General features: G+C 41.4%; 1 protein-coding gene across 2 annotated transcripts in view; it reads left to right on the forward strand.

Annotated features, from left to right (window-relative positions):
• Positions 1–23,628, forward strand: part of LRP6 (LDL receptor related protein 6) — a 244,652-nt gene that overhangs the window by 72,161 nt on the left and 148,863 nt on the right. For both annotated transcript variants that reach the window (XM_033951962.1, XM_033951963.1), the window contains exon 4: positions 19,081–19,277. In XM_033951962.1, the coding sequence (XP_033807853.1) occupies positions 19,081–19,277 (197 nt within the window). The remainder of the gene's footprint in view (positions 1–19,080; positions 19,278–23,628) is intronic.

Raw genomic sequence — 23,628 nt, forward strand, 5'->3', positions numbered from 1 at the left:
AAGAAAGTTGAGACTCAAATGAGACCTAAATAAATAAAGATATCTACTGCCGTTATCGGAAGATCCAGTAATTATGGATGCTGAGAAAGGCCAGTAATCCAGCAGGATGTAGTCTTAGAAATATTCAAAACTGGCTGATGATCCCAAGAACCAAGTAGAGATTGCATTAAGGAATTTCTATAGGATAGTCGGAGGTGATATTCCACCCATCAGCATATATATAGCCACTGATTACAAATTCTTATATAGTAGTTACTGATTATTAAAGATGGGCAACAAGGCCAAACTCTGTGGCACTTCACAGGTCAGAAAGACGAGGATTGGCTTTGCTCCCAAAGAATATATACACATGCTTACAGGAGATAGCTCTGCTTTTATGTAGGAACCCGACACTTCTAGTACAGGGTTCTTCCTTTTGGCTCATCCTCGGATACTCAAGTCTTCACAAAGTGCCTTTTAAGAATAGCAACTGTGCTTCACAATGGGGAGTGGTGGGTGGTTTTCATGTCTTCCCCTATCTAGATGACTGGTTGATCAAAGCATCATCACAGTAATTAGCCCAAATTGCGATCAACTCAGCTATTCATTGCCTCAAGCTAATAGATCTAGTAATCAATTACCAGAAGTCTCATCTACAACCTACTCAGACTTTGGAATTCTTAAGAGCTGAATTGGACACAGTATAAGGCTGTGCTTTTCTCCCACAACAGTAAACAAATAATCTAATCAGTCTTTCTCACAAGGTATTTCATAAGACCTCTATTTCTGTGTCAGATACTCCGCCTTCTCAGTCACATGTCCTCAACAGTCCACGTCACCCATCTTGCGCATCTCTATCTCAGAATTCCCCAGTGCTATAGTATCTCTTTCTGCTCTCATTTGGGTAATGTGCACCCTATGTCATTCCTTTCATTAGTGGTTGAACCCGTTCAACTTCACTCAAGGTCTGCTATTTCAACCCCTTCAGTACCAGAAGGTTCTTTTCATGGATTGCTCTATGGTGGGATGGGGAGCTCACCTATATGGTCTTCACACCCAAGGACCCTGTATAGTCTCAGAGGCCAGCTTTCATATCAACGTTATATGCCATAGGAAATACTCTTAAAAAAACAAAAAAAACAACCATTCTAGGATCATCTACATTACCAAGTAGCCCTCATCCATATGGACAATCAGGTAGCTATGTACTACCTGAACAAATGGGGAGGAGCAGGCTCTTACTCCCTCTGTAAAGAGGTCACAACGATTTGGTCTTGGGCAGCAGCTCAAAAAATATCTTACAGCTTTCTGTCTAGCAGGCAAACAGAATGTTTTTACAGACAAGTTGAATAGAATTCCTCAACCTCACGAATGGTCTCTTAACATGTCTGTTCTCCAACCAGTCTTTTTTGAATGGAGAATGCTACAGATCTGTTTGTTTTCCCCAGATCAAAAAAACTTCCAAGGTTTTGTTCCAGATACTTAGCTTCCAACTGTGTAGCTCCTGATGCTTTTTTTCTACATTGGGGGAATGGCTTCCTGAATGCCTTTCTAACTTTTCCCTTGATAGGGAAAACTCTCCTCAAATTATTACGTTACATTAGAGATTTCTATTCCGTCATTGCCTTGTGGTACAAGGCGGATTACAAAAGAATTACAAAAAATGTATTAAAAAAAGAAAATATCAGAATCACAGAACTATGAGTTTCATAGCTTCTCATTGGCCTTATCAGTATGGTTTCCACTTCTACTAGAGCTCTCATCCAAATTGTTGTGGAGACTTATGCTGTTTCCAACTCTTCTCGCTCAGAACAAGGGCTCCTTGCTCCATCTGAACCCTCATACTTTAGCTTTGACAGCTTCTCCATCTTTCAGCTGATGTTACAGTAATATTTCTAGCTTCCAGAAAACTGTCCAGTAATACTTCTAGCTTCCAGAAAACTGTCCACTCAATGAAGTTACCATTTCAAATGGAAGAGATTCTTTTCATGGTGGACATGTATAACTGTGAACCCTATCAATCTTGGTCAGTCATCAATCCTTGATACCTCATCCATCTGTCTAATTTGGAATTACAAACTAACTCTGAGTACAGGCTGAGCAAAAGGGAGAGTGAAGTGAGAGGCAGGCAGGAGACAGAGGAGCAGTGGGAGAGTCGGGAGCGAGGAGAGAGAGGCAGGAAGCAGAGGCGAGAGAACTCCGCCCACCTCTCAGACGTCAGCAGCACACCGAAGCTGATCTCCCCCATAAAAAGGGAGGAACAAACGACACGAGAGCGCCTTTGCGAAGGGCCTCAAGAAGGGCAGTCATCACACCCAAGGACACCAAGGAAGGGCAACAAGGTAAGGAAGCCAAGAAATAACAGCTAAATAACCAACCAAACAAGTACATAAAAGCAAAAACAAAGCAGACACAGAGGGCACATACATACGTAACAACAGCAGGACACACGCAAACTGCTATCCTAAAGTTAGGAACACCAATCAACACAGAACACCTCAGCACTAGTTAACACTAGACAAACGTGGCAATTAGGAGTGGATACAGGAAAAACATAACTAGGGGAATAGGGAAGTAGCAAGCAGCAGGCACAGAAGAAAACACACACACTCACACAAGCAAAAAGGAACCAGTGAAATGAGAGAGTACTCCAAAAAGGCGGAAGCAGAGGGAATCCAGAAGATTGACTTACAGTGTTCTGCACAGGCTGTCATATGTATGACTACCTCCCCTCGGGAGGCAGTCATATATATACAGTTGGTGTCAGGAGCTGAAAAGCTTGAAGAGGGAAGTTGGGCAACTGAAAGGACAGGATACAAGAACTGGAAAGAGACTTTACATCACAGAAGAACTCAATCAGGACAGCGGAGGACTCATGAGAGGGAGACACATTGAGGAAGAAGTCAGGGAACTCGAGGAATTCATTGAGGAGGCCTACATGAGGAGGGTAGAAGAACACGAACAACAGAAGAAAGATGAAGACACACCATCATGGAAGGGAGAACAAGTGGAAGATGACTCCAAGGAAGAAACTCACAGAGGAATCCCGCAGGAAGGGGAGGAAAGGTCTAGTCAATGCCCAGAAGATGAAGCAGCGAAGCAGCGAAGTACATCGAGGACATAGAAGAAGAAGCAGCGAAGCATCCGAGGACATAGACCTGCGACCGGAGCAAAAACTGAGGCAAGTAGATAGCCACATAGCAGGTGGGAGATAGGATTGTCTAGTGACCTGCTTCCCAGGAGCGAGAACAAAGGGACATTGTTGACAAAATTGGAAAGATCCTAGAAGGAGCAGAGACGGAAGAAACTACAGTAATGATTCACAACGGGACAAATGATGTCAGCAGGAGGGACTACAGTAGAAGTGCACTGATAGAACAGTTCAAGATTCTGGGAATGAAGTTGAAGATGAGGACTCAGAAGATAGCATTTTCAGAGATCCTACCAGTACCGAGGGCAGATGTGAAGAGGCAGACGGAACTACAATCAATAAATGCATGGATGAGGAGATGGTGTGAGGAAGAGGGGTTCCACTTCATGAGGAACTGGACAATGTTTTGGGGCAAGAGCAAGCTCTTCAGGAGAGATGGACTGCACCTGAGCGCGGCGGGAATTAGACTTCTAGCAAACAACGTCAGGAGAGAAATAGAACAGGCTATAAACTAGAGAAGAAGGGGAAAGCCGACAGTTGACCAAGTGTCGACGATTCGGAAGAAGGTATCCCGTGAAGATACTAAAGTGGGGAAAAATGGCAGGGAAGAAACAACAGGCAAAACAACAGGAGTTGACTGATCCAGAAGAGGAAGATAAGAGGATTGTAACACAGGAGAAGAAAATAAAGATCGAAGCACAGGGAAAGGAAATGAAGGACAAAAAATTCCAGGACTTAAATTGCATATATACTAATGCAAGGAGCCTAAGGAACAAAATGGGGGAATTGAAAGTCATGGCCAAAACTGAGAACCTAGACATCATTGGGGTCTCCGAAACATGGTAGAATGAAGAAAACAAATGGGACATAGCACTGCCGGGATACAAACTCTATCGCGAAGGGTCAGGTCAGAAAGAACATAAGAACATAAGCAATGCCTCTGATGGGTCAGACCTGAGGTCCATCGTGCCCAGCAGCCCACTCACGCGGCAGCCCAACAGGTCCAGGACCTGTGCAGTGATCCTCTATTTATACCCTTCTATCCCCCTTTCCAGCATGAAATTGTCCAATCCTTTCTTAAACCCCAATACCGTACTCTGCCCTATTACGTCCTCTGGAAGCGCATTCCAGGTGTCCACGCACACGCTGGGTAAAGGAAGAACTTCCTAGCATTTGTTTTGAATCTGTCCCCTTTCAGTTTTTCCGAATGCCACATATATATATGCAGCGACGACCAACAAATTGGAATCACTATGAGATTAAAATACTGGGAAAGAAAAGGTCCCGAGATAAAGATGGGCCTGTACTCAGATCCTATCAAGTACTCAAAGATGACAAAATTCTCCTTCAGCTGGAATAACAACTGCAGACCTCCCCAGGGCTCCCCGCTGTCACTGACCCTTTTCAACATCTACCTCATCTCATTGGGACACCTACTACAGAGCTTAAATCTCACCTTCCACGTTTACGCTGACGATATCACCATCGTGCTTCCACTATCCAATATTTCGCCGAATTTCATTAATCTATCCAATATCCTAAACCAAATAGAACTTTGGATGAAGGCCTTCAAACTCAAACTGAACACAGAAAAAACTAAATTTTTCCTGGCTTCTCCCAACGAGCAGATAAAAGACAATAAGATTCACGTGAACGGCAGAGACTACGAAATTGCTCAATCTTTAAAAATACTAGGGTTACCCTTGACAGACATCTAACACTAGAAAAACATACAGATCTAATGTTCAAAACATGTATCTCTACTCTATGGAAATTCCGCACCATCAAAAAATTCTTCGACGAATCATCCTTTCGACTACTAGTAGTACAAGCCTCCATCCTGAGTACTCTGGACTACTGCAACATCATATTCCTGGGAGCTTACAAAAAGTCACTTCACAGGCTAAGATTAATCCAAAACACCGCAGTCCGACTCATCTTCGGACTAAAAAAATGGGATCATATCACTCCATATCTCCAAATACTTCACTGGCTGCCAGTAGAATCCAGAATACTATTCAAGTTTGCCTGCATCAGCTTCAAAGCTATCTTCGGGATGCTACCAACTTACCTAGCTTCCCAATTCTTCACCAACTGCCCGAATAAGTCATCTCGCAGAGCAAACCTCTATCTACCCATCACTGAAATCATGTCACTACAAGAAGTACCTAGACAGAATGCTATCATTCCAGGCAGCTAAACTGAACATATGGCTAGCAAAACCAATTCTTGAGGCCGCATCATACGCAGACTTACAGAAAATCACTGAAGACCCGTCTCTTCAACGCCATCTAGTTTTTCTTCTACCAATTGGTAACCCCCCCCCCCCGAAAGCCCATCCGCTACCTTTCTTCCCTTCCCTTTCGACGTATATTGCTGTAATGCCTCTCACATTCTCATTGTAAATATCCTCCTACAAACAGCGCTGATCTCCTGTATCTTGTTCACATTGTAACACCCTGTATCTTATTGTAAATATCTTCCACTATCTCACTCACATTGTAATATCCTGTATCTTACTCTTATTGTAATTATCTTCCTGTAAGCAGCTTTGATCTCTTGTACTTTGGTCTGAACCATTCGTTCTGTAACTTGACCCAAATCACCTCGCCTCATATTGCTAACTCCTGTATTCTAATCGCCTGTATATTCTTGCAAGCTACCCCAACCAGTTGTATTTTTATAGCCATATCTTCTTGCAAACTGCCCCATTCAGATTTACCCTGTTTCACTCCAGTGTATCTTAGATATCCTGTTCCAAAGTTAATGTATCTCAGATTCCTGGTCCCAAAGCTTGTATCTTACAACAAGGTACATATGTACCTTGTTGTAAACACCTGTCTCCTGCTGTAAACTCTGCACTCTCTCTCGGCACGACTCTCATTGTAAACCGCTTTGAACTTAGGGTATAGCGGTATATAAGAAATAAAATTATTATTATTATTATTACTATCATCGTCCACCTAGGCAAACCGAAGCTACCGATGAAGAAATGGAAGCTGAGATGAAACGAGAATGCAAAAGCGGTAACACGATTATTATGGGAGACTTCAACTATCCTGGGATAGACTGGAGTCTTGGAGACTCAAAATGCGCTAGGAAGATCGGATTCCTGGAGGCTTTACAGGACTGCTTCATGGAGCAGGTTGATGGAGAACTGACAAGAGGGAATGCCACTCTGGATCTAATCCTTAATGGGCTAAGAGGACCTGCAAAGGAAGTAGAAGTAGTGGGACTGTTGGGAAACAGCGATCACAATATGATCAAGTTCAAAGTTGAAGTAGGAATACCGAAGGGAAAGAGAACCACAGCGACAACTTTCAATTTCAAGAAAGGAAACTACGAAGCGATGAGGGTAATGGTAAGGAAGAAACTTAGGAACAGCTCAAAGAAATGGCAGACTGTAGAGCAAGCCTGGTCTTTATTCAAGGACATAGTGAGCGAGGCGCAAAATCTATATATCCCCAGATTCAGAAAAGGGTGCAAAAAGAGCAAAACAAAAGACCCAGCGTGGATAACTAAAGAAGTGAAGAAAGCTATAGGTGATAAGAAGAATTCATTCAAGAAATGGAAAAAGGGCAAAACTGAGGAGAACTGGATTTGAAACTAAAACAAGTGACGTAGATTTTATGGCTAATCTGGATGTAAATCACCTTGAATCTTTTTGGTATAGTGTGATTAAAAAAAAAACAACCCAATGCCAGAAGCAATTTCTTCAGGCAGCTGACTGAATACAGTAATGTACCCCTGACACCTGCTAGTATGAGATGGTCTTGAGGCAGCAGCAGTTGAATCACCAATGTATTTTGTCACCACTGTGGATTATTATGGGCTTGGGGGTGCAATTCTTGTATCCCACTGCTGCAGCCTTATACTGAGCTCTCTGCATTGCTCTGGTACTAACCTGTGTAATGCGAACTATATAATAGTCTGGTTCAAGCTCAAATCTTAAAAAAGGAATATACCTATTTTTTTTTATTTTTAAATAAACATATGGTAACTTCTTTTTAAAATAAGAGGCTCAAGCAGGGAAAAATGGTTAAGAGATGGAAAGGAAAAGGGAATGATTTTTTTTTTTTGGGGGGGTAGGGAGGGAGAAGAATGTGGAGGAGAGCAGAGGTTTATGGAAGGAAAAGGAATAACTCACTGTGCAGGAAAACACACACAGACACAGGATTTGTGTAACATAAGAACTGCTGCTGCTGGGTTAGACCAGTGGTCCATCTTGCCCAGCAGTCCGCTCACGCAGCGGCCCTCTGGTCAAAGACTAGCGCCCTAAAGCATATTTGTGCTAATGAGCTTGTTTGTCAGTATTGACTTTAGTAAGTTGTTGGATACGCTTATACTGCCGAGTTTCTTTTACTGATTTTTGTTGTTTTTTTTTTTTTTTAAAGTTTATTTTCTTTAAAAATTTTTAATTTAAACCATTTTGCTCTGTATTGCAGTGCTAACAGTATATCAAATATGTATATCAAGAATAACTTTTGCTCACTCACGTATTACACACTGCCTGGTGAACAGGTGGTGTCAGCAGTGTCTGCTGAGCTTACAGTATTTCAGTGACGCTTGTAAAATCTCAGCAGTAAATTGCCACCTTTTGTGCTGCTATGTTAAGTTGGAAGCATTTGATGACTTACTGATGGAAACAAGCAGGTTGAGGAATGCAGAGGACAGAAGGGTTTGGCTGTTTTTGGTTTTGTTTTAAATATAAACATTTCACCCCAACTGGAAAATTTATGCTGCATGTAATGGTTGCACAGCAGTGAAATGTAGCAGCTCTGTGCAAAAGATCTCAATCTGTATACTTTGGAGGAAAGGTGGGAGAGGGGAGATATGATAAGAGTTGTTTAAATACCTACATAATATAAAAGCACATGAGTCAAGTCTCTTTCATTTGAAAGGAAACTGCAATGAGAGGGCATAGGATGAAGTTAAGAGGTGATAGGCTCCGGAGTAATCTAAGGAAATACTTTTTTACCTAAAGGGTGGTAGATGCATGGAACAGTCTCCCGTAAGAGGTGGTGGAAACAGAGACTGTGTCTGAATTCAAGAGGGCCTGGGATGGGCACGTGGGCTCTATCAGAGAGAGAAAGAGATAATGATTACTGTGGATGGGCAGACTAGATGGGCCATTTGGTGTATCTGCCATCATGTTTCTAATCTATTCTTTGTTCACAAAAAGAAAGTGACCTTTAAATTAGAGATTGCTGTGATGGTTTCAGTGCTAGGTATCCCAAGTTGTTCTCCTCGGTAGAGCTAGTCTGGGAGTTCAGGTCTTGGAGCACCACTGGGGAAAGGAGCAAACCCCCGAGTTGTTCAGAATGAAAAGATATAAAATTTAGTTTATAGTCCTGGGTAGTATTTTTGTTTTGACTTTTTATGTTGGCAAGATTGAAATGCCTATTTAAGAAGCATGATGAAAGGCAGAACACTAGAAACTTGTGGTGTGTTAAAGGGCTAATTTTTAAATATAAAACAATAAAAAAAAAGAATAAATCCACTCTCTGGATGTTCCAGGAATCATCAAATAACCATTGACCTTATGCTTTGCTGTTAATGCAGGTTATAATCATGTGACCGTAAGAATTTGTGGTTTCTAAATCTAGCCCTGTACTGTATTTCATTTGTATATGGGTTACAGTGAATTGACCAGTATACAATTTAATAGCAAGATATTCCCTGCAAGTCCTGTGGACTAGAGAGTTGCGCGGGGACAGAAATCCCACCCGTCCCCGCCAAAATCCAATCCAACCCGTCCCTACCCGTCCCCGTGAGGAATCCCCCCCGTCCCCACCCGTCCCCGTGAGGAATCCCCCCCGTCCCCGCCCATCCCTATAAACTTCAGAAATAGTTATTTCATTTAATTATGCTACTGAATTAAAGGCTCTGGTAGAGACCCATTTACAAATAAGCAAAGAGACTTTATTAATTTAGAAATATTAATTGTGAAGAATACATACTTTGTAAACGGGTTTCTACCAGAGCCTCTAATGTAAATATAAAATATAAATACTCAGCTTATGAGGACCCCTTAAGCTATGTCAGCTGAGGACTTCCTCTGAAGGTGGCCGGGGCTCCCTTTTGCTAAGCTTGGCAGGCAGCAGATGCTGGCACCTCAGTGTCTTATGGATGCTGCCAGCAGCTGCTGCGCTTGGTGGAAGGGAGTTCTGGCTGTCTCTAAAAGAGGTCCTCTGCTCACAGTGCTTGGGGATCACCACCAGCCACAGCCAGGGGTCAGCAAGTACTTCAACTACACTGTAGAAATAAAACCAGAAATGCATTTCCTTTTCTTTTGAACACAATACGAAGACACTGTATACATTTCCTAATGCTAACATATTTTAGTCAATACTGTTTTTTACCTTTGTTGTCTGGAGACTTATTTTTCCATCAAGTTGGTCTCAGTTTTTTTTTTGTGTTTTCCTGTCTTTTGTAAATTCTTCTGTTGCTGTCCATTGGTTCCTCTTACCATGGTCTAGCATTTATCCCTCTCTCATCCCCTGGACCATGTGCAGCATCTTTCACCCCTGCCCACCAGCCCCATGCCCAACAATTCTCCTTCTATCACCCCTCTCCAGCACCATGCCACATCTCTCCCTCCATTTCCTTCACCACTATGTCCAACATTCCTCCCTCTTGCATCCCTTTCAATCTGTCCCCTTTCCACATTTCTCCCTCTTATCTTTCTCTTCCCTATCATCTGTACCTTACTCCCTCCCTATGACCAAGAATTCTCCACTTTCTTCCATTCCCTGTGTACACCATCTCTCTTTCCCTCTCACTGACACACATATGGCATGCTGTACTATAATAAAAGACATTTTAAGAGGGTAGAGTAACTCCTTATTGGAGGTAGTTTTCTAAACATAGCTGTTGAATGAAATTTAGTCCTTCAGTTGTTTTCTTTCAGATTTCCACTGCTATTCACCCTCATTTAGCTTCTTATTAACTCTTATATGAAAAAACCACAATTCTAATCACACAATAATTCTATAGTGCTGCGGTCATCCCTCAGCCCTTTAAATATGGTACCTCTTTCTTAACAGAAACAATAGGAACGGGTAACAGAGACTTTACTAGTATACTTGTTTCCCTCTCCTGCTAGCTTGACAGTAACCTACACAAGAAAGCACTAAATACGTTTCTTTTTCAGGCACAGCAACAAACGGTTCAGCATTCACAACCGAGATAATAGGACCAGTATAGAAATACAAAGAGGTACTATATTAAGAGACCATAGTTTCTACATAAACACTCGAAAACCCCAGCTAAAAGTAACTAGTCTTTAACAACTTTCAAAAAGTATTAACGATTTAAAAAGTAAATAAAAAGGCACAGAACACCCATACAGCAACAGAAGTTACCGTCTGATCTACAGAACCTAGTTAATTTAAAAATAGGCAGCAAGCATAAGAACAGCATGTTCACTATACAACGCAGAAACGATCAATTACTTCTCTTCAACAATGCTTTTGTTCCCAGCTCCGTTTGCTCCTTTTTTTTGTATTTTTAAACCACGCTAATCTGCTGACTGTTGATCAGTTCTAACCAGGATATACTATGGCAACTAATTCCTTGGGTCCCACCAATTTAAAGATGCCGCCATCCACGCCCACCTTCTCCCTCTTAACCAGTTCGAACGAGTAAGGGGAGTTAAGTAGCAAGGGCTCAACCTACCTTATTAAGGTGAGCTAGTTACATCTTTAAGGAATGGCAGACAGCCAATCTGGTTCCTCTCTAAGGGAAGAGGCGGTACCTTTCCTGTTTGAATGGACGGAATGACACAATAGGGCACCAGTGGGTGGATACTCGCATTGTAGAAAACAAGAGACTGTATTACCATTTCAAGGCGGGAGTGGGCAAGAACAAGTTAGCAGGAGGATCGGCTTCTTCCTAGTGCACACGCAGTAAGTTCTTTTTAGCAGTAGTGCAGAAAAAGAAGATGAGAGCCACTTGGCTTGAGCTGCCTCAAACCCCGCAGGATCCCCGCAACCCTGAGGGGCGTCCCCATGGGATCCCCATGACATGAGGGGGCGTCCCCACGGGATCCCTGTGACCTGAGGGGGCATCCCCACGACCTAAAGGGGGAACCCGCGGGATTCCCGTCATCCCCGTTCCCGTGCAACTCTCTACTGTGGATATCTGTTTTTTTTTTTTTTTTTTTTTTGGGGAGGGGGTTTTGGGGGAAGTCAAATTTACACAAACTCTTTAAAATGGTTGCAGAGGTTTCCCTGTTAAGACTGTCCGTTTTTTGGTATCTAAATGTTCCTGCTATCTCTTAAGTCTGCTCTTATTAATTTTATTGATTTTTATGGATGATGTGATTCTTATGCATAATTTATTCCTGTTGCATGGGCTCTTTATTGTTATGACTTCATTTTTAAATTGGTATTTTAAAGTGCCTATGAGTTCTAAGTCTGTCTTTTTTATTTTCATGTATGATGTGCTCTAACTCATAATTCATTTCATTCACAGCTTTACATGTATGATGTGGTTCTTATGTATAATTTATTCAATTCACAGTGTAAAGACATTCATTCTGTCTTTAGTCTACATTTGTTTCTGAGGGAATAGAAAAGCCTGACTGAAGTGGATCCAGAATAGCATGAGATAACAGGAAATCCAGGCAACGGCGGTGAACACGTTCAAGTAACTTGGATAAGAAGGGGAGGAGGGAGATGGGACAATAATTGGAGGGACACGTGGGGTCCACTGTGGGTTTCTTGAGGAGGGGTGTGATAATGGCATGTTTGAAGGCATCAGGGACAGGCAGTAGAGAGCTATAGGTTGAGGATGTGACAGAAGGGTTGACAGAGGGCGAGAGAGCACAGAGTAAGTGAGTGGGAATCAGATCGGAGGAGCAGGTAGTGGGTTTGGAAGATGAGACATTTCCTCAGTGATCTTAGAGAAAAAGGAGAGGGTGGCAGTTGTTGAGGGGAGGTTAGTAGAAGGAGCAGATAGAGGGAGAGGAGGGTGAAGCAGCCTGGTTGAAAGTTCCAGGTGAATCTTATGAATCTTATTGTAGAAGAACTCTGCCATTATCTGGGGAGAAATTGAAGGGGGGGGGGGGTGATATGCGGTGAGGGTGCTTTGAGTAGGGTGTTTAGTGTGGTAAAGAGACGGTGAGGATTGGAGCTAAGAGAAGTGGTTAAGTGGATATAGTATTCCTGTTTGGCCTGTGAGAGGGCAGACTGGAATGATATCAGCATGAATTTGAAGTGTATGAAGTTGGCAAGCGCATGGGATTTAAGCCAGACACGTTCAGCATAATGGGCAGATGAGCACAGGTAGCAGGTACGGAGGTAAGCCAAGATTGGGGTTGGCATGCCTAACAAGATGTAAGATTGGAGAAGCAAGGGTATCAAGAGCAGAGGAGAGAATGGTTTAAGAGAGGACGGCTTCATTGACAGTCTTGTGTTTCAAGTTTATTATTATTATTCAAGTTTATTAAAAAAAAAATTTTTATACCGCACAATCAAACTTCTAAGTGGTGTATCCCCTCTGTCTCCTCTTCTCATTAGACACCTTACACTAGAAAGAAAGATTAGATTCTTACCTCGATTTTCTTTAGTGTAGATGTCTAGTGTTCCTGAAGCCACGCCCTGTGTATGTGCTTTGCCTATCTTCTGCCTGAGGATCAATCTGGTTTGGAAGAATTTTCTGTCAGAAGAGCTGAGAAGAAAAAAAGAAAGAAAGATGATGTATAAGGTAAATCATCATGACCATACAGTCAGGTTTGTCTCTGCTTGTTAGCAGGTCACGTGAATAGCTATGAGATAGATATATAGATATAGATATATCTATATATCTACTATAATAAAATGCTAAGCGTGCATGCTCACTCCTACCTGCGTGATCTGTAGGTCCGTGGCCGGCAGGAGTGTGCATGCGCGCTTAGCTATGCTTGTGGCCGACAGAGAAATTGAAAAGCGCTGGCCTCCCTGCTCTCCACCTCCTCAAGCCATCGAAGTGGCATGCCTCCATCCAGGAAATATGGCCCTACCAGCCGAAGTTTATTTTTAAGTTAAAAGCCGCCGCGGTGGCTCCTCTCACGAGCCGCACCTGCGTCAGAGAAGGCTTCCAACGCAGGAGGGGATCTTGAGAGGAGCCGCGGCGGCACCTTTAAACTTAAAAATAAACTCCGGCTAGGGACTAAGGGAGCTGGCCAGACCGCGGGAAAGGGGGGTGGCAATGGACTAAGGGAGCAGGCCAGAAGGTGGGGGTAGGGGGAAATGCTGCTGCTGCACAGAGAAGTGGAGGGAGAGGGAAATGCTGCTTCTGCACAGGGAAGTGGGGTGGGGGAGGGAAATGCTGCTGTACAGGGAAATGGAGGGGAGGGAATGCTGCTGCGGCTGCTGCTCAGGGAAGTGGGGGGAGGAAAATGCTGCTGCATATGGAAGTGAGGTGGGGGAAATGCTGCTTCACAGGGAAATGAAGGGGAGGAAATGCTGCTGCGGCTGCTGCACAGGGAAGTGGGGGGGGGAGAAATGCTGCTGCTGCATAGGGGGCAGGGAGAGAGACAGATAGAAAGACAGACAGCAGAAGGGAGGGATAAAGAAAGGAAGGAAGACACAGGGGCAGGGAGAGAGACAGAAAGACAGACAGACAAAGGGGGCAGGGAGAGAGACAGAAAGAAAGAAAGAAAGACATAATAATAATAATAACAGTTTATATACCGCAGGACCGTGAAGTTCTATGCAGTTTACAATGATTAGAAATGTTACAGATTGAATGGAATAAACAAAGTACAGACTTAGTAATTGATAGTTCTAGCGATCGTTTGTTGAGGGCTAAGATTGTATAGGTTGGTTTCCTAAGTATTTCAGGAACAGAAGTGTTTTTAGGCGTTTCCTGAATTCCCCATAGATAGAAGGCACGAGCAGTTGTTCAAGGTCTTTACCCCATAATGCTGCTTGATGTGCGAAGAGATGTTGGTGATGACTTTTAAATTTACAACCTCTAACCGGTGGAGAAACAAAGTTCGGGTGTGAGCTTCGCTTGTGTCTGTTGGTTGTAAAAGAGAACAGGTCAGTTATGTATTTAGGGGCTAAGCCATAAAGTACCTTGAAGCAAAAACAACCAAACTTGAATTTCACATGTGCCTTTTTCGGCAGCCAGTATAAAAGTCGATAGGAAGGTGTCACGTGATCAAACTTCTTCAGTCCACAAAGTATTCTAACCGCTGCATTTTGAACTAGTTGCAATCGCCGCATATACTTCTGGGGGAGTGCCAAGTAGGTGATGTTACAATAATCGAGTTGGCTTAGTATAAGGGATTGTACCAGAATTCGAAATGATGAGACATCAAAGTAAGCTCTGATGGACCAAAGCTTCCAGAGGGTGAGAGAGATTTTTCTGATCAAGGAGTCTATCTGGTCTTTCATGGTTAGGTTCTGGTCCAGTGTTATTCCCAATATCTTCATAGTGGGTTGAATGGGATAACTAAGGTTATTGATGCACATTGGTGCTTTAGTATCAAGTGGGTATGGTGGTGTTATGAAAAATTTTGTTTTCTCTGAGTTTAGTTTAGTCTGAATTTAGACATTCATTGCTTCATCCAATTTAGTACTTCTGGGTGACTTCTGAGACAGAGTTTTTGAATGAGATAATTATTGTGAAGTTGTCAGCGTAGCTAAATAGTTTTATCCCCAGCTGGGACAATTGTGCACCCAATGAGGTCATGTAAACATTGAAGAGCAAAGGGGATAGCGGTGATTCTTGTGGCACACCAGATGGATTGCTCCATGTGTCTGAGAGATTGTGATTAAAACTGACTTGGTAGGTGTGTGATATAAGGAAATCTCAAAACCAGTTCAGTACCTCTCCTCTGATTCCGATTGTGTCTAGGCATTGTAACAGTTTTCCATGGTCCACCAAATCAAAGGCAGAACTCATGTCAAATTGCATGATTAGGGCGTTGAGGCCCTTACTGAACAAGTAACGCAAATTGTCCAGAATGGCCGCAATTACTGTTTCAGTGCTAAATAGAGGCCTAAAACCAGATTGAGTTTCGTGCAGAAGAGAGAATTGGTTGACATATTCCATTAGTTGGGTGTGTACCAATCCTTCCATGATCTTTGCCATAAATGGAATAGATGCTACTGGTCTGTAGTTGGTTATTGATGTTGCTGATTCTTTACAATTTTGGGGGATTGGGGTTATTATAATATGACCATTATTGGTGAGGAATTTTCCATTGTTTAGGTTATTGGTTAGATAATTCAATAGGGATAATTTAAATCCTAGTGGAGCTGCTTTCATAATCTCTGGGGGACATGAGTCCAGGACACGATTTAGAGTATTTGTTATATAATTTGATGTAGTTATTCCAATCTGAGTTGTGGAAGGAACTCCAGATCATGTCCACTGGTATTTCATTTCTTGGTATATCAATTGATTGATGTTAATATGCAGCTATTGTTGAGTAGTTATTTCTTAGGTTTTTGATTTTTGAGTCAAAATGTTGTACTAGTTCATTTGCTGAGGGTAGTTTGGTATTATGCATGGGTTGAGTGTGGCATGTGGTGTCGAATAGATTTGTAACTATGTTGAACAGTTCTTTTGTGTTGGCTCCTTTTGAGCTAATATTAGATGAGTTAATTTTAGATGAGTAAAAAGATTTACGTTTTTCTTTTATCTGTTGTTTGTAGAGTTTTATGTTGGATCTCCAGATGTTTCGGTCTGACAGTTTTCCCCTTTTTAGGCAGATTCTTTTCTAATCGTCTTACTGATTGTTTCATTGTTAGGAGTTTGACGTCAAACAATTTGTATTTGTTTGAGCAGCTTTTGCTCTTTCGTATAGGGGCAATTTTATCTAAGATGGACGTGCTAGTTTCTAGCACGTGCTATATTCTAGCACCCGTTAATGTAGCAGGCTTAAACACTAGTGTGTGTGTATATGTATATATATATATGTATATATATATGTATATATTATATATATATTATGTATATATATATTATATATTATTATGTATATATATATATGTATATTATATATATGTATATATATATATGTATTATATATATGTTATTATATATATATGATATATATTATATATGTATTTATATGTTGTATATATATATGTGTATATATATATGTGTATATATATATGTGTATATATATATGTGTATATATATATGTGTATATATATGTATGTATATATATGTATGTATATATATGTATGTATATATATGTATGTATATATATGTATGTATATGTATGTATATGTATGTATGTATATGTATGTATGTATATGTATGTATGTGTATATGTGTGTATGTGTATGTGTGTATGTGTATATGTGTATATGTGTATATGTGTATATGTGTATATATGTATATGTATATATATGTATATATATATGTATATATATATGTATATATATATGTATATATATATGTATATATATATGTATATATATATGTATATATATATATGTATATATATATGTATATATATATGTGTGTGTGTATATATATGTGTGTGTGTGTGTGTGTATATATATTTGGTGCTGGTTGCACAAGTTTGAATATTATACTGTTGTTTCCTAAATAAATTGTAGTGTTGGGGATTTTTCCCTGTTTTCCTCCTTCCTATTATGTCTTATATTACAGTGCTTCTTGATTGCTTTAGTACAAACTGAGGGGGAAGGAGCAGGCGTTGGAAAATATGATTGACAGTTTCAGCAAGTAGCTTGCTGGTTCAGATACAATATCTAGCATTCAGAACCACTAGACACCTCTATAAGAAAGAAGATTACCAAGGTAAGAACCTAATCTTTCTTAAAATGGCTTGCGGCCGATGACTTGGAAAGCCTTGACTTGCAAGCCATCTTGAGTATTCCCCCATGATGACATTTTGTTTTAACACCAGTTTGTGTCCAGCTGTTATTCCTTGGCTTCACTTACAGATGGAAGACAAGGGCTGAGTAAATAATCTGCCAGTGCAGGTATTTTGAAGAAATGGTCCAAAGTCAAAATCCAGTTCCAATCATAGGCACCAACATTTCAAAATGATTGAGGGGGGCCTCAAATTGATTGAGAGCCAAACACAAAACCAGTTACTCCTCCCTGGACACAGTGATGGAGCTTTCTCAATATGGAATTTGTGTTGCACCCACTGGCTTTTATGGTCCTAATAACATCTTGTATGCAACCTGCAAGACTTAAGGTCGAGCATCAGTAGCTATGGGACCATCATTGCACCTCATAAGTCCCACACCGCCAAATTATATCGGTATACAGCAGCAAACAAAACACTTTTGTTACTTATCTAGATAGTATAAGCTAGATAATGCAAGCAGGCGGTGTTGAATTGCTGCTACCAAATGATCGACCCCCAATGTGATATGATTAAATGAAAAAGTGAAGCTTTTCCAGTAGTTTTAACCCCTCGACCTGGGGTTTGCTAAGCTTTTTCAGAAGGGGAACTGTTAGCAGCTACTAAGGGAGAAAAACCAACAAAACCCAAACCCTGGCAGGAACGAGCATTAAATCATATCACATTCGGGGTTGATCATTTGATAGCAGCAATTCAACACCGCCTGCTTGCATTATCTAGCTTATACTACTATCCAGATAAGTAAATAGCATGTTTTGTTTGCTGCTGTAAAATGATATAATTTGGCGGTGCGGGACTTATGAGGTGTAATGATGGTCCCGTACCTACTGATGCTTGTAACCTTGAGCACATTGGTGGTTTGGTCTGAGCACTTTATGCACTTTATTTTAGATTATATGTTTTTGAATAATTATAACTTCAGATCTCTGTGATATATTCCATTGTGATATACCCAGACACAGGTGTTAATTTTGTATACTCCCATGTTTGTTGATAGTATAATGGAAACATTCAAGCACTGTACATGTAAGACACAATCTTGACGATTAGCACTTTGTTCTATTCCTGCGCTGCTACTGTAACCACAGAGGCTTGGTTGTATTGGGAGGGGAAGCTGGTAGAAGATAATAGGACAGGGATGGGAAAGAAAAACACAGAGATTAAGTGAGAAACTTGAAAGTAGCTGGAAGACCAAGGAACCTCTTGCTATCCCCATCACCCTTGAGATGGGAATGGCTTGTGGTTGCATGAGGGAGGCTAGTTCTGTAACTTTAGAAAAAAGAGATTAAATGTTTTTGGCTTAGTTCTTGAGAGAGAACTTATGAAGAAGGTAAAGTATTTGAGACTATGAAAGAGGAAAAAGTAGTTGCATTAGAATGGTAAATAAGCTAGATGACAACATTTTCAGATGTTTACCATTTTCAAAATGTACATTCTTTTTTATATTCCACTAATCTTCACATGCCTTATATGTGTATATCCAGTCTGAACCAGAACTTTTTAGATTTCGTTTTTCTGCACCATTTTGAGAGAAGCCAGTTTACAAGAGCAGGTTCAGTTGTCCTATTCTCACTTACCCATCAACCAGTTGTCAAAGAGCAAAGAGATTTGGGGCTCAGCATCGTAGGCCTTAATATGTGATACCAGGTTTTATCTTTCTTTCGATGACTTCAAGACCAGAGCTACCAAATTACCCAGTTACAAGAGGGAGGTTTTAGGTCCCTCTGGATTTCTCACAACTCCATCTGGATGTATTATGGGACCCAAAACATTGACTTTGAGGGATTACAGGTACCATGTTGCTTTGGGTTATAAGTTCAAAATCTGGACTGGCCAAAAAGTCTCCCTCCTAGAAGTGGGCAACTTGACAGCTCTGTAACATTGCTACAGTCATCTGACCAGTTCAGTCCTTGAATACATTAAGTTGCTTAGTGTTTCTACAAAAAGGTCTAGTACTTCCTTTTAAGAGCACAGAGCAGTGTTTTCTAGCACTATTTAGTACCTTTCACAAGAATGTCCAGTGGCAGGAAAGTGTTCAGAAGTAATAAATACCGGTAGCTCTCCTTGCAGCTTCATATTCTAATGTTCTCAAATCTTATCTTAATAGGCAAGCTGTGGTTAAGGGATCACTTCCGCATCCTTTTGCCTTAACTTTGTTTGAGGATACTCTGTATTGGACAGACTGGAATACACATTCTATCTTGGCTTGTAATAAGTATACTGGGGAAGATCGTCGTGAAGTTCATTCAAACATCTTCTCTCCCATGGACATCCATGCTTTTAACCAGCAGAGGCAGCCTAATGGTAAGTCTGAGTTTTGTGGCGTGCAAATTGAGAACAATTTGTAGGATATTGATTGCATTTTTATGTTAGGGCTGCAGGAGGATTTAATTTTTATGTTAATATTAGGGCTTCATGAGGATTAAAAATTTTAATGGTGATTGAACATAAGCAGTGCCTCTGCTGGGTCAGACCAGAGGTCCATCACGCCCAGCAGTCCGCTCATGCAGCAGCCCATCAGGTCCAGGACCTGTATAGTAATCCTCTATTCCCTTGTCCTTCATGAAATTATCTAATTCCTTCTTGAACCCCAAAATTGTACTCTGGAAGCACATTCCAGGTGTCTACTACCCTTTGGGTGATCACATGATTAAAACAATTAAAAAATGCCTAGCCTTTCTCTTTCCTTCTACCCCCTGGTTCAACATCTCTTCTTCCTCCTCCCCTCTGAGCACCATCTTTCTTCTTTGTTCTTTCCCTATTAAAGTCACTTATATATGCAACAGTGTCTGCCATGTTTCTCTATCTATCCACCCACCCACCCTATGTCTGCCTCCTTCTTTCCTGCACTCTGCCCCTCTTTAAATTCCATCCAATATCTACCCTCTCCTCTATGCACTCCTTCCCTACTATCTACATCTGCCTTCTCTCCCTGAAGAACCCCCCCCCCCACCATAAACAAGCACCTCAACCCCCCAAAAAAAATAAAAAAAAGGAGGGCTCACCCGTTGGCAGGAGTGGAGCAAGCAGAGAACTGCAGTGGGACTTTCCTGGAGTGAGTCTTCCATGCGGGGTGACCCAGGGGTGGAGAAAGCTGCAGAAACTGTCATTGAGGTAACCACAGGGTAGTGACTCTAGGAGCTGCATCATCGGCATTGCATGGCCGTGAGCATCTGCACATGCTCAAGGCTGGCTGGCTGGCTTCCACCCCCACTAACTTTACTGTTTTGGAGAGGATTTCAGCCAGCTGGCTGGCCTTGATCATATGCAGATGCTAAGACCCTACTCCAGGCTGGCCATGCAAGGCTGATGATGCAGCTCATGGAACAAGGTGAAACCAAACACTTCATAGAGAAGAACCACTTTAGTCATGTTCTCCTCTCCTAAAGTCACTTCATTGGCTTCCCATCTGTTGCCGAATACAATTCAAACTCCTCTTACTGACCTAAAAATACACTCACTCAGCTGCCCCTCACTATCTCTCTTCACTTATCTCCCCCTATGATTCCCCTGTGAGCTTCGTTCAGCTGGTAAGTCCCTCTTATCTGTGCCCTTTTCTTCAGCTGCCAACTCCAGACTCCGCCTTTCTACCTTGCTGCTCAGTATGCTTGGAACAAGCTACCCGAATCCCTACAGCGGGTTCCGTCTCTGGCAGTGTTCAAGGCCCTTTTAAAAGCCCACCATTTGACTCCTAAATCCTCTCACCTTGGGGTCTGCATCCCCTATCCTCTGTCAAGTTAGATTGTAAGCTCTTCGTCTATAAATGTCAAGATGTACAGTGCTGTATTTGCCTTTCAGCGCTATATAAGTGATAGGTAGTAGAAGTAATAGGGAGAGAGGAGGGGAAGCCTCTGACTGGCTTTTGCCAGACCCAGAAACGAGCAGCTACATCAAAGCTTGATGTAATTTCCTGTTTCTAGGTCCAGAAGAGCCATTCTTCTGCCTGTCGTGTTAATTGTGATTAAATATTTTAGCAGGTGTTAAAAATTTAATGCATTCATTACATTAATGTGTTAAATCTGTACCCCTAGTTAATTCAGATGTTAACTGTACTGTCCTTTTTTGGTATAGAGTTTTGACTAGGATTAAATTGAGATCATTTTTATTATTATTATTTTTAAAATTTCCTACCCTTCTTATCTTCATTCTCTTCTTTTACATTTTGCTAAGAATGTACATTTTGCCTTAGTGGAGAAAGCTATCATTTAGAATAGCCCTGGAAGTTGCCAGGTATTTTAGACAGTGGTGCACTTGTTTCCTTCATTATGTGGATATTACCCAAACAGTTCTTTTCAGTTATACTCTCCAGCAATCATGACCTGTGGTACTATTATCTGGAAGTATAAATGAATATAGCAGCTACAAAAAAAGAGGGAGAGGAGATGCATAGTACTTTCTATCCTGCTGATTCTCCTTGCAGTGAAAAATTGGGAGGAATAGCAGCTTCTATAAAATATTGCTTCTGGGCATAGCACGTCAAAGTTGGGTGGAGGGACAGTAGGGCAGACAGGATCCAATGAAGAGATTGATTTTTTGAAGAGTGGTGTGATCACAGTATATTTGAAAGTAGGAGGAACAGTTGCAATGGAAAGTGATTGATTGAGGATTTGACAAATAGAGGTGATGACAGGAGGGGGTGGCGAGAACTGAGAAGCTGGAATGGGATCAGAGGAATAGGTAGAGCCTGAAGGAGACCAGATGCATGATCTTTTCCTCTGATCTTCAGAAAGGACAAAAAGCTGGAAAGGAATGAAGTGGGGAAACTTTGACTTGCTGGAGAATGCAAGTTTAATCTTATGAACCATGTCATGAAAGTGGTATGCCATAGTCTGGGCAAAGAGAAATTGGAGGTAGAGGCACTTAGAGTTGAGTGTGGCAAAGAGATGTGATTGACAGTCTGTTTTTTATTTTACAATACATTGGTACCTTGGTTTGCGAGCATAATTTGTTCCAGAAGCATGCTTGTAATCCAAAGCACTCGTATATCAAAGTGAATTTCCCCATAGGAAATAATGGAAACTCGGACGATTTGTTCCACATCCCAAAAACTTTAATAGAAAATACAGTACTGTATGTACTTGTATTGAAAGATCTCACTCATTTCGAACAATCACTGCACTGCGGGTGAATTGGACATGATGCTTTTATTATGTTCAGCCACGCTTGGCGTGAGATGTGCATATGTTGTGCGCGCTTGAACTGCATTCAGCTGCGATCAATGATGCGACGTGCATATATTGTGCGTATTTGACGTGACACACATATATGTGCTTGTACTGCAAGACAATGCTCGTTTATTGAGTTAAAATTTAAGAAAATGTTTTGCTCGTCTTACAAAACACTTGTAAACCACATTACTTGCTATCCAAGGTTTGACTGTATAATACTCATCCAAGCAAGTAACAAGGTGTAAACAAGAAATAATCTGCCCGGCCACCTCCCCAACTCAACTCTCTCACTCTATCCCATTTCTCCCCTCCCTCCCCCTACCAGTGAGGAAAGCAGCTAATCAGTCCATCTCAGAAAACTTAACTCTTATACATTCTAAGTAGAGAATGACACGGGGACAAATTTTTCCTCATCCCTGCGGGAACTCATTTTCCCATCCCTTTCTGGTGAGTTCTTTTCCTGTCTCTGCCCCATTCCTGCAAGCTCCATCCACATCTGCACAAGCCTCAAACACTTTAAAATCATAAGTGTTCAAGGCTTGTGCAATTAAGGCGGAACTTACAGGAATGGGACAGTGACAAAACGAACGGGAGTGGGACGAGGAAATTGAGAAGGAGGCTTGGCTCTCCCCTTCCCCCTCGGGGACAAAGATTGTAGGTATGGAGTCCAAATCTGCAGAAAAGCTTTCTTACATTTAAGAGAACCCCAATCTTCCCATGCCTCCCTGCTGACCAATAAATTAATTTAATTTTCCAGTGCCAAAACGCTAGAGGAAACTCCTGTGTCCAAGGTTTTAAAATACGTTTTTGTGCCAATAGACATAATTTCCTAAACACAAAGGGCCATTCTTATCTGTCACCCTGAAAGAGCCAGATCTGTTCAACAGCCATTGTTCTGGGGAGCCCCCAAGTGCACATGTCAGTAAAACAGTCAAATATCAAGTAACCCTGCTCCAAAACCCTTGGATTGAGGAACATTACCAAAAAGGCATGAAAAAAGATATTGACATTTCATGTAAATTGACATATCCACTCTTCCTGCTTTATATAACTGAGCTTGCATAAAGTATGCCCTATGAAGAATAGCCCAGCATTCACTATTAGCCCTGGAAGACCTTTAATGTTAATTAAATTCCACTGACACAGAGACCTTCCCAAATCCTGCTCCCAGTGTTGTTTTAGTCATGTGGACTCCACTTCAGCTGATTTCCTCTCCCATGAAGGCTACCAGTTCACCCATACACTGTGCCCTACTGGTTGAGCAAGTGGTGTTGGACCACTACTTCCTGGTTTCATCTTCTTCTCCCACCCCAGTCACACTGTTTTTCTTCATTTGAAGAATTTGCAGATTTGCAGTTGCTGCTTTTTTTTGAAGAATTTGCAGATTTGCAGTTGCTGCTTTTTTACAATTATATTTTAAGTTTTATAATTTTTTTTTCTATTTTCTGTTTTAATTACAATTGACTTTGTAAATTATTATTTTCTTT

Source organism: Geotrypetes seraphini, chromosome 7, assembly GCF_902459505.1.
Source record: "Geotrypetes seraphini chromosome 7, aGeoSer1.1, whole genome shotgun sequence".
Taxonomy (NCBI): domain Eukaryota; kingdom Metazoa; phylum Chordata; class Amphibia; order Gymnophiona; family Dermophiidae; genus Geotrypetes; species Geotrypetes seraphini.